This window comes from Bombina bombina, chromosome 2, assembly GCF_027579735.1.
Source record: "Bombina bombina isolate aBomBom1 chromosome 2, aBomBom1.pri, whole genome shotgun sequence".
In the NCBI taxonomy this organism is placed as follows: domain Eukaryota; kingdom Metazoa; phylum Chordata; class Amphibia; order Anura; family Bombinatoridae; genus Bombina; species Bombina bombina.
This window is the reverse complement of record NC_069500.1, coordinates 1,076,967,951-1,076,980,364: the sequence shown is the minus strand read 5'-3', so window position 1 is coordinate 1,076,980,364 and position 12,414 is coordinate 1,076,967,951. Positions and strand designations below refer to the sequence as shown.

General features: G+C 41.4%; 1 protein-coding gene across 1 annotated transcript in view; it reads right to left on the bottom strand.

The window, feature by feature from the left end:
- The window catches only part of SMARCA5 (SWI/SNF related, matrix associated, actin dependent regulator of chromatin, subfamily a, member 5), a gene marked incomplete in the record, with an annotated part of 249,902 nt that overhangs the window by 214,237 nt on the left and 23,251 nt on the right, over positions 1-12,414 (bottom strand). Inside the window, 1 exon segment of the mRNA XM_053700211.1 lies at positions 7,441-7,541. Coding sequence (XP_053556186.1) covers positions 7,441-7,541 — 101 coding nt within the window.

The following is a 12,414-nucleotide window of genomic DNA, read 5'->3' as shown; positions in this document are numbered from 1 at the left end:
AGACTATGAGAACAACCTGATCACCTCTCCTACTCACAGGCTCTCATCATCAATTTTATACTACTAAGACAAAAGATTTTTTTGGTTCCAATAATCACACTGTTTATTGAAGTTATTATTGAATTGATTAATGAAAAGCAGCCAAATCAATGTTCATATTGAGACCTACTGGATATAGCGTCTTAAGTCTGTATATCCAGAAGGTCTCTCTCTGTCCAAGTCTAAAAAATCGATTATAAAGATCCGATTTGGGGATGTGTGCTATGGGAGTAATCTTGAAACATTTTAAATCCCCATTATGTTTCTGGTGACAATGTCTGGGTACACTGTGATTTAAAATTATTTTTAATATTTCTATGGTGTTCTGAGCATCTGACACTAAGGCGCCTACAGGTGCGTCCTATATATTGACACCCACATTGAACAATGTTACATACATGACTCCATGTATGGGGCGAACCTGGTATTCTATGGCCGTTATATAGATGATCTAATCCTCGTGTGGAGAGGTAACATTTCATCAGCAGAGGAATTTGTGGAACATTTGAATAGAAATGAAAGGGGCTTAAAATTTACTAGTGTTAGATACTAAGACTGTGGTCTTTCTTGACCTAAATCTGACATTTGAAGATAAGATTATCTCTAGTACACATTTCAAAGGGGTAGACTGCAATAGTTACCTTGATTTTACAAGCAGTCACTACTACCCATGGAAGAAAAATGTGCCCAATGGGCAATTCAAAAGGGTCCGTAGGAATTGCAGCAGACTATCTGATTATGAGATACAAGGACAGATCCTAAAAGAGAGATTCAAAGAGAAAAAATATCCCCAACAGATTATTAACAATGGATTTGAAAGGGCTAGGAAGGACAATAGAGACTTATATTTTCAACCCAATAAAACCAATAATAAATACAAAAAAATAGTGGTGCAATGTTTATAACCGAATATAACTAATCATGAGACTATCAAACAGATTATCTATAGACATTGGAATATTCTCATGAAAGATCCAATACTTGGAAGTGTGATAGAAAATAAGCCCACTATTGTGTTTAAAAAGGCACAGAACTTAAAAAGTCTATTAGCACCTAGCAAAATAGTGAAAAATAAAAGAAGTCTTGATAAAAGTAGGTTGGTTCAAACAAATTTAAATAACAATATGAATACAAACAAAAATACTTATAATATACACACAAAAGCAAGAAAGGGCAGTTTTAAATGTAAAAATAAAAAATGTAAGATGTGTGACTATATTACACATAGTAGTTCTTTCCAATCCAACACTACAAATAAAATGTATCCAATTAGAAGTAGGATGACTTGTGCATCAGATTATGTCATATACCTACTCTCCTGTTTTTGTGGGTGTCAATATATAGGACGCACCTTAGTGTCAGATGGTCAGAACACCATAGAAATATTAAAAATAATTTTAAATCACACAGTGTACCCAGACATTGTCACCAGAAACATAATGGGGATTTAAATTGTTTCAAGATTACTCCCATAGAACACATCCCCAAATCAGATCTTTATAATCGATTTTTTAGACTTAGACAGAGAGAGACCTTCTGGATATACAGACTTCAGACGCTATATCCAGTAGGTCTCAATATGAACATTGATTTGGCTGCTTTTCATTAATCAATTCAATAATAATTTTAAACAGTGTGATTATTGGAACCAAAAAACTTTTGTCTTAGTAGTATAAAATTGATGATGAGAGCCTGTGAGTAGGAGAGGTGATCAGGTTGTTATCAATACTGTTATATGAGACTATGAGATCAACTGTATAAATATAATTTATTATTATGATATATTGTTTGAAAGTTTTTTTTATGTACAATAATTTTATTGGGTTTTTAACATTATCTATGGTAAGATAAATGTGTTTTTCAATATTGGAAATTTATAAATTACAATATTTCTATATACAGTCCACTTAATATGTATCAGAATAATAATTTGGAAAAGTGTAAATTACAATATTTCTATGTACGGTCCATCTAACATGTATTAGAATGATGTTTGTATTTTTTATCAATTTTAGGATGGTAGAGTCTTGCAGCCCTAACAGCTAGTGCACCGTAGAAAATGGGCTTATTATAGATAATTGTGCGTTGAACTACAATGGTTATTGTATTTGTGTTTTGGAAATTGTCAATAATTAACACCAACCAATAGACACTTATGATGTATATTAGAGATACGAGATCGTGAGTAATAGGGGAGTGTCAAAAAAAAAAACTGCACTTGGATTGGTCCAGAGGGGTATTTATACAGCAGGTGTGTACAACATTACTATAGCCTGATGAAACGGCTCTGTGTAGCCGAGAAACGCTTTGCTTGTTTCTTTTAAAACTTTTAATAAATAGTTTTAATTATACCCCGTTGGAGTCCTTTTTCCTATCCATTTCACCCTGTCTCCGGTGGAATTTGGCTGTTAGCGTGAATTGCCGCTTTGTCCCTGCCAAGTGCTCACAGAGTAGAGAAAGGTGTTTGTCAAAGCTGACCGTGGATTGGCTGTTCAGTCGTCTGGACGAAGGTGTGGATGCGATTCTTCATCGGATTGGTGGAAGGGCCCCACGTGACCTCCCGGAGAGTCTAGCTGAGTGGTTGTCTGCCGGGCGACGAATAGGTCCCGGTCTGCTGTTTCTGGCACCCAATAGTGCCGTTCCATTTGTGAGTAGCTCAATTGTGGTATGCTATTGAGTGTGTTTAAACGATATCACCCTATTGGCGCCTCTTTGTTCCTACCCTAGGAGTCTCTTGGTTGTTTCCGGATTTTTTGAGAGAGCAGCCTGCGTTTTTTTGTCTACAGTTTGGGACCCGGATTGCTCGACACATAGCGCACCTCTAGAGGTTGAATCGTCATCCTCTCTTTAACACTACATCACTACCCGGCATCCTGGTCCTGTATGTGCAATGTGCACGCCGAGTGCCAGAGGCATGCAGGGGGGGGGGGGGGGGGGGGGGGGGGGGGGGGGCTGCTGGGCCACGCACGCGCAGCAACCACTGCCACCAATGTATTTGAATGGGAAGGAGGGAGAGAGGAGGGAGAGGGGAAAATAAAGATCAAAGGATCTGGGAGGGGAGTATTGAGGGGTGCAGCTACACTACAGAAAAAAAAAATCTTATATATAAAAAATAAAATTGGGGGGCAAACTGCGTACAGCTGCCAGTAGCCAAGATGGCGGCAAATAGGTGGCAGGCGGAGGGTTAGAGAGCTGTCCCACCACAGCTGAATAGATTTAAAAAAAAAAAAAAAAACAAGCCTTTTATTTTAGTACTGGCAGACTCTCTGCCAGTACTTAAGATGGCGGGGAGGGAAGATAGCTGTTTGGGAGGGATCAGCGGGTGGGATGTGTCAGGTGGGAGGTTGATCTCTAGACTAAAGCAAAAATTAACCCTACATGATCTCTACAAGCTACATAATTAATCCCTTCACCGCTGGGCATAATACACGTGTGGTGCGCAGTGGCATTTAGCGGCCTTCTAATTACCAAAAAGCAACGCTAAAGCCATATATGTCTGCTATTTCTGAACAAAGGGGATCCCAGAGAAGCATTTACAACCATTTGTGCCATAATTGCACAAGCCGTTTGTAAATCATTTCAGTGAGAAACCTAAAGTTTGTGAAAAAGTGAACGTTTTTTTTTTTTTTTTTTTTTTTTTATTTGATTGCATTCCCTTTTAGCTGAAGAGGGGACTCCCTTGAAATTTCGAAAGGAACTAAAATTACTCTGTCTGCCCCTCTGCTTAGATGTTTTATCCCGAGGTAGGAGGTGATCCCTACCTCCCGTAATGTCAGAAATGATCTCTTTCCAGTCAGGCCCAAATAGGGTCTTACCCTTGAAAGGAATAGCCAAAAGCTTGGATTTAGAGGACACATTCGCAGACCAAGATTTTAACCATAAGGCTCTGCTAAAATAGCAAATCCTGCATTCTTAGCCGCCAATTTGGCGATCTGGAAAGCGGCATCCGTAACAAAAGAACTCGCCAGCTTAAGGGCCTTTATTCTATCTAGTATTTCCTCTAAAGAAGTCTGTCTTAAGTGGACTCTTCCTAAGGCATCAAACCAAAAGGCGGCCGCCGTTGTGACTGGTACAATGCAGGCCGTCGGCTGCAATAGAAACCCTTGATGAATAAATAGCTTTTTTAGAAGACCCTCCAACTTTTTGTCCATAGGGTCCTTGAAAGCACAACTGTCCTCAATAGGGATAGTCGTACGCTTAACCAGGGTAGATATAGCTCCCTCCACCTTAGGGACCGTTTGCCAAGAATCCCGAACGGTGTCAGCTAAAACGGAACACCTGGTCTTTCCCATGTAATAATTTCCGAAATTCGCTTAGGAATCAGAAAAACATCAGAATAAGAAGGGACCTCTAAATATTTGTCCATCTTACACAATTTCTCTGGTGGTACCACAATAGAGTCACAGTCATCCAGAGTCAGCAAAACCTCCCGCAACAGACGGAGGTGTTCAAGCTTAAATCTGAAGGACATTAAGTCAGAATCTGTCTGGGGCAATGTACTTCCTGAATCAGACAATACCCCTTCAGATAGAGTCTCCCTACCTCCCACTTCAGAGCCCTTGGAGTGTACATCAGAGATAGCCATCAAAGAGTCAGATGTCGCCTGGACCACCTGGTCCTCTCTTCTACTACGTTTGCCTTGCAACACTGGTAACTTAGACAAAACTTCTGTAAGAGTAGATGACATAACTGCCGCCATATCCTGTAGAGTAAATGAGGTGAACGCAGTTGATGGCGCTTGAGCGGGTGTTAAAGGCTGTGACGCTTGGGGAGAAAGTTGCGGCATACCCCGAGTCTAATCAAGCTGAGAAGCATCCTTAGATATGCTAGTCTTAAAGAAAATGTGATCTTTAAACTGTAAGGCCCTCAGTACAGGAGGGACAAAATGTAAGAGGGGGTTCTACATTGGCAGCTAAGCACATAGAACAAGTATGTTCCAGTAGGTCAGCCATGATAAAAAGAAAAACAAAGAGCAATATTGGTTGTGTCAGATATAAAATGAAACAATATATGTACTGTGCCTTTAAAATTTAAAAAGATACAAATTTTACTGCAAACGTGCAACAAATAGAAATAGGAAGTTGTTATAACAAAACCTATTCACAATCGTTAGGTTATAATAGTCCTTTTTGTGTTATGACTAAAATTAACCCCTGCACCAAACCACAGCTCCGCTGTGGCGCCTAACTCACAACTAACAAAAGAGGCCCTCCGTGAACCGCTGCCTAAGTCCGCTTGCGATCTTGAACAACTGAAACCAAGCGGACCTAGGAAACACAGGAGCTTCGAAATACCCCTCCGTGACTGTCGGAAGCCGGAATAGCAAGTGCGCGGCTAAGCGCGCGAACGTAAGCCCCACCCTTCGTGGGCGGTATAAGAAAAACCCCATAGAAAAACACCGCATGGGAAAAATCAATGTCGGGTAGACCCGACTTGCATAGAAATCAATGTGTCCCCTCAAGAAACTGTTGCCACATTAAATAAATGCAATTAACGGAGTAAGAACCTTTTTATCCATAGGATCTTTGTCCCAAACAGTCCCCAGCGTCAAACAGTCTGCCACCGTTTCTGCCCCCTTCATGAAATCGGGTCACATAAGTACACCAACCCACTGCTATACACAGATAGTATAAGAGAGGAAACAGCTAGGTAAATAAAACTTCTTGCAAGAAGTTGATTACCCCTTTTGTGTTGCAGCAACTAACGTCCAGTCTGTTCTGAGCTACACTGTCTCCCCAGAAACAAAAAGACTGTGCATACCGCAGTGCTGATCACCTAATGAACCTGTCCCACGCGAAGAAGAGGTCTCTTGTCATCATCTCCTGTAGATCTGTGGGGACAAATAGGGCCTTATGTAATATCTGATAAGACCATCAGCAGGGCAGCACCAGCATGGGGAGTGAAGCGAGAATGTAGAATCTCCTCAGTTCCCATTGTTGAAACACCTGATGCTCTACCCTGAGAAAAATAGTACTCACTGGCACCATTTAAAAACAAACTCTTGATTGAAGAATCTAAACTAACACCTCACTTTACCTCTTCCTATCACTAACACAGACAAAGAGAATGACTGGAGTGGGAGGGAAGGGCGGAGCTATATATACAGCTCTGCTGTGGTGCCCTTTGCCTCCTCCTGCTGACCAGGAGGCGTAATCCCTAAGGATGAAATCCGTGGACTCGTCATATCTTGTAAAAGAAAAAGCGATCTCCAAATAAAACCTCAATCACTCTGAATAAGAGGATTAGCGTATGAGTATGCTTAAACATTTTAGAACAATGAAGCCCCCAATAGAGAGATAATTCAAGAGTTTAAGAACGATTAACCTAAGTCTCCCTCACATGACAAAGTGCCTGCTTACTGCCAAAATAATCCTCTTAAAGGATAATGTGTCCTATAGTTAAATGCAGATTACCTTAGGATCCTTAACCCAATCAGTGCCAACATCCTAGCCCCAGAATACAAAAAGGCACTTACCTGTACATCTAGCTGTCCGGCAGGAGGACAGCTCACCCGGTTTGAGAGGATGCCACTACTCACATGGACCTGTGGAGAAAGAAAGATCTGAGTAAACTTACTCAGGTCTTCTGAATAGGGCAGCAAATCTGTTGAGAAAACACAGTGATGATTGTACCTCACAAGTTCCCAACTGCTTAAAAGCCACCACTGCCCTACTGGAGCGACTTACGTGGGATACGGCTAAAACCAAGGAAAGTCAGAGCAAACCTTCTCTGCTTTAAAATAATAAAAATCTTGATTGAAGTAAACTTCTTTTAAGACACTGAAAATGTACCTCCTTGCAACGCAGGCAAAGAATGACTGGGGGATTGTGGGTAGGAAGTGCTATATATCAGCTTTGCTGTGGTGCTCTTTGCCTCCTGCTGGCCAGGAGTGATATTCTTAAAGGGACACTGAACCCATTTTTTTTCTTTCGGGAATCAGATAGAGCATGCAATTTTAAGCAACTTTCTAATTTACTCCTATTATCAATTTCTTGTTATCTTGCTAATTTTATTTGAAAATGGCATCAACTATTTTAGGTTCAGAACTATGGACAGCACTTGTTTATTGGTCGGTTAAATTAATTCAATCAGCAAGAAGAACCCAGGTTGATCACCAAAAATGGGCCGACATCTAAACTTACATTCTTGCATTTCAAATAAAGATAAGAAGAGAATGAAGACAATTTAATAAGAGTAAATTAGAAAGTTGCATGCTCTATCTGAATCACGAAAGAAAAATATTAGGTTCAGTGTCCCTTTAACAGTAATTGATGATTCCGTGGATTCACCATGTCATTAGAAAGAAAACTAATCAATGAGTCATTAATCGGTATGAAAAATCTTATAACATGAACATTTTCTTGACCTTTATATGCTACAATCAAACAGAAATAAACTTACAAGAAGGGGAGTCTTCAAATCTTGTACAAATATTAGTTGCCTTGGAACTTTCTGTCAAGAGCTCCTCATCTTCTTCCTGTTCAGTTCGGCGATGTCGATAACTGAAATAAGCCAAAAGCAGATTTGTTTTATATTCATTTTCTTTTATTGAGGTTTAACCCCTTAATGACAACTGACGTACCAGGTACGTCATGCAAAAACTAACTGTTAATGACAATAGACGTACCTGGTACGTCAGTTGTCTAACAGAGTGCTGGAAGTGATCACAATCGCTTCCAGCAGCTCTGAGGGTATTGCAGTGATGCCTCGATATGGAGGCATCCTGCAATACCCCTTTACAAGCCTCCAATGCAGAGAGAGCCACTCTGTGGCCCTCTCTGCACCGGTAGTGATGGTGCCTTTGTCTGGTGGGAGGAGGGAGCGTGTGCACGATGCGCGCGCGCGTGCATGGGTGTGCATGTGCACATGCGCGCGCACATGCGCGCATTAGCCACACTGACACCAATGAAAAGTTTTTGTTTTACATTTAAAAGGATCTGGGAGGGGGTGGGGGTATTGTGGGGGGGGGGGGGCTGCTACACTACAGAAATAATTAAACATACAAATAAAAGTTATAAATAAAATTAAAACAGTTTGGTTTGTGGGGCCAAACTGGGTACTGGCAGACAGCTGCCAGTACCCAAGATGGCGGTAATTAGGTAGGGGAGAGGGTTAGAGAGCTGAGGGGGGGGGGGGGGATCAGGGAGGATCAGGGAGGTTGGTGCTAAGGCAGGGGTCCATCACAACTAAAATATATTTTATAATTTTTATTTAAAAAAAAAAAAAAAAAAAAACGTATTTAGTACTGGCAGACTTTCTGCCAGTACTTAAGATGGCGGTAACAATTGTGGGGTGGGGGAGGGAAGAGAGCTGTTTGGGAGGGATCAGGGGGTGGGATGTGTCAGGTGGGAGGCTGATCTCTAAAATTAACCCTGCAAGCTCCCTAATTTAACCCCTTCACTGCTGGGCATAATTCACGTGTGGTGCGCAGCAGCATTTAGCGGCCTTCTAATTACCAAAAAGCAACGCCAAAGCCATATAAGTCTGCTATTTCTGAACAAAGGGGATCCCAGAGAAGCTTTTACAACAATTTCTGCCATAATAGCACAAGCAGTTTGTAAATAATTTCAGTGAGAAACCTAAAATTGTGAAAAATGTAAAGTTTTTTTTTTTTTTATTTGCTCGCATTTGGCGGTGAAATGGTGGCATAAAATATACCAAAATGGGCCTAGATCAATACTTGGGGTTGTCTACTACACTACAGCTAAAATTAACCATACAAGCTCCCTAATTAACCCCTTCACTCCTGGGCATAAAACATGTGTGGTGCGCAGCGGCATTTAGCGGCCTTCTAATTACCAAAAAGCAATGTCAAAGCCATATAAGTCTGCTATTTCTGAAAAAAGGTGATCCCAGAGAAGCATTTACAACCATTTGTGCCATAATTGCAGAAGCTGTTTGTAAATAATTTCAGTGGGAAACCTAAAGTTTGTGACAAAATTTGTGAAAAAGTGAACTTTTTTTTTTTATCGCATTTGGCGGTGAAATGGTGGCATGAAATATACCAAAATGTCTTCTAAAACAAAATATATACATGTCAAGGGATATTCAGGTATTCCTGACAGATATCAGGGTTCCAAAGAAACTAGCGCTAATTTTGAAAAAAAGTGGTTTGGAAATAGCAAAGTGCTACTTGTATTTATTGCCCCATAAATTGCAAAAAAGCAAAGAACATGTAAACATTGGGTATTTCTAAACTCAGGACAAAATTTATAAGCTATTTAGCATGGGTGTTTTTTGGTGATTGTAGATGTGTAACAGATTTTGGGGGTCAAAGTTAGAAAAAGTGTGTTTTTTTCCATTTTTTCCTCATTTTATCATTATTTTTTTTTAGTAAATTATAAGATATGATGAAAATAATGGTATCTTTAGAAAGTCCATTTAATGACGAGAAAAACGGTATATAATATGTGTGGGTACAGTAAGAGGAAAATTACAGCTAAACGCAAACACTGCAGAAATGTAAAAAACATAATTTATGCTTACCTGATAAATTCCTTTCTTCTGTAGTGTGATCAGTCCACGGGTCATCATTACTTGTGGGATACCAATACCAAAGCAAAAGTACACGGATGACGGGAGGGATAGGCAGGCTCTTTATACAGAAGGAACCACTGCCTGAAGAACCTTTCTCCCAAAAATAGCCTCCGAGGAAGCAAAAGTGTCAAATTTGTAAAATTTGGAAAAAGTATGAAGCGAAGACCAAGTTGCAGCCTTGCAAATCTGTTCAACAGAGGCCTCATTCTTAAAGGCCCAAGTGGAAGCCACAGCTCTAGTGGAATGAGCTGTAATTCTTTCAGGAGGCTGCTGTCCAGCAGTCTCATAAGCTAAACGAATTATGCTACGAAGCCAAAAAGAGAGAGAGGTAGCAGAAGCTTTTTGACCTCTCCTCTGACCAGAGTAAACGACAAACAGGGAAGACGTTTGTCGAAAATCTTTAGTTGCCTGTAAATAAAATTTAAGGGCACGAACTACATCCAGATTGTGCAAAAGACGTTCCTTCCTCGAAGAAGGATTTGGGCACAAGGATGGAACAACAATCTCCTGATTGATATTCCTGTTAGTGACTACCTTAGGTAAGAACCCAGGCTTAGTACGCAGAACTACCTTATCCGAGTGAAAAATCAAATAAGGAGAATCACAATGTAAGGCTGATAACTCAGAGACTCTTCGAGCCGAGGAAATAGCCATTAAAAATAGAACTTTCCAAGATAACAACTTTATATCAATGGAATGAAGGGGTTCAAACGGAACACCCTGTAAAACGTTAAGAACAAGGTTTAAACTCCATGGTGGAGCCACAGCTTTAAACACAGGTTTAATCCTGGCCAAAGCCTGACAAAAAGCCTGAACGTCTGGAACTTCTGACAGACGCTTGTGTAACAGAATGGACAGAGCTGAGATCTGTCCCTTTAAGGAACTAGCGGATAACCCCTTTTCTAAACCTTCTTGTAGAAAAGACAATATCCTAGGAATCCTAACCTTACTCCAAGAGTAACCTTTGGATTCGCACCAATATAGGTATTTACGCCATATTTTATGGTAAATCTTTCTGGTGACAGGCTTCCTAGCCTGTATTAAGGTATCAATAACTGACTCAGAAAAACCACGCTTTGATAAGATCAAGCGTTCAATTTCCAAGCAGTCAGCTTCAGAGAAGTTAGATTTTGATGTTTGAAAGGACCCTGAATCAGAAGGTCCTGTTTCAGAGGTAACGACCAAGGTGGACAGAATGACATGTCCACCAGATCTGTATACCAAGTCCTGCGTGGCCATGCAGGCGCTATTAGAATCACTGATGCTTTCTCCTGTTTGATTCTGGCAATCAATCGAGGAAGCATCGGGAAAGGTGGAAACACATAAGTCATCCTGAAGGTCCATGGTGCTGTCAAGGCATCTATCAGGACCGCTCCCGGATCCCTGGATCTGGACCCGTAGCGCGGAAGCTTGGCGTTCTGTCGAGACGCCATGAGATCTATCTCTGGTTTGCCCCAACGTGGAAGTATTTGGGCAAAGACCTCTGGATGAAGTTCCCACTCCCCCGGATGAAAAGTCTGACGACTTAAGAAATCCGCCTCCCAGTTCTCCACTCCCGGGATGTGGATTGCAGACAGGTGGCAAGAGTGAGACTCTGCCCAGCGAATTATCTTCGATACTTCCATCATTGCTAGGGAGCTTCTTGTCCCTCCCTGATGGTTGATATAAGCTACAGTCGTGATGTTGTCCGACTGGAACCTGATGAACCCCCGAGTTGCTAACTGGGGCCAAGCCAGAAGAGCATTGAGGACTGCTCTCAATTCCAGAATGTTTATTGGAAGAAGACTCTCCTCCTGATTCCATAGTCCCTGAGCCTTCAGAGAATTCCAGACAGCGCCCCAACCTAGTAGGCTGGCGTCTGTTGTTACAATTGACCAGTCTGGCCTGCTGAATGGCATTCCCCTGGACAGATGTGGCCGATAAAGCCACCATAGAAGAGAATTTCTGGTCTCTTGAATGGAATGAAGGACACGGCATGCATTTTGAAGTTTTGTTAACCTGTCCTCTGTCTGATAGATTCTGTAGAAATGAAGATTTACCTGACAGAATCTATCCGAGTCCCCAGGAAGGGAACTCTTGTGAGTGGAAAGAGAGAACTTTTCTCTTCGTTCACTTTCCATCCATGCGACCTTAGAAATGCCAGTACTATCTCTGTATGAGATTTGGCAGTTTGAAAGCTTGAAGCTTGTATCAGTATGTCGTCTAAGTACGGAGCTACTGAAATTCCTCGCGGTCTTAGTACCGCCAGAAGAGTGCCCAGAACCTTTGTGAAGATTCTTGGAGCCGTAGCCAGTCCGAATGGAAGAGCTACAAACTGGTAATGCCTGTCTAAAAAGGCAAACCTTAGATACCGGTAATGACTTCTGTGAATCGGTATGTGAAGGTAAGCATCCTTTAAATCCACTGTGGTCAAGTACTGACCCTCTTGGATCATGGGCAAAATTGTTCGAATAGTTTCCATCTTGAACGATGGAACTCTTAGGAATTTGTTTAGGATCTTTAAATCCAAGATTGGCCTGAAGGTTCCCTCTTTTTGGGAACTACAAACAGATTTGAGTAAAACCCTTGTCCTTGTTCCAACCGCGGAACTGGATGGATCACTCCCATTAATAAAAGATCTTGTACGCAGCGTAGAAACGCTTCCTTCTTTGTTAGGTTTTTTGACAACCTTGACAGATGAAATCTCCCTCTTGGGGGAGAGGATTTGAAGTCCAGAAGGTATCCCTGAGATATGATCTCTAACGCCCAGGGATCCTGAACATCTCTTGCCCAAGCCTGGGCGAAGAGGGAAAGTCTGCCCCCCACTAGATCCGGTCCCGGATCGGGGGCCCTCAATTC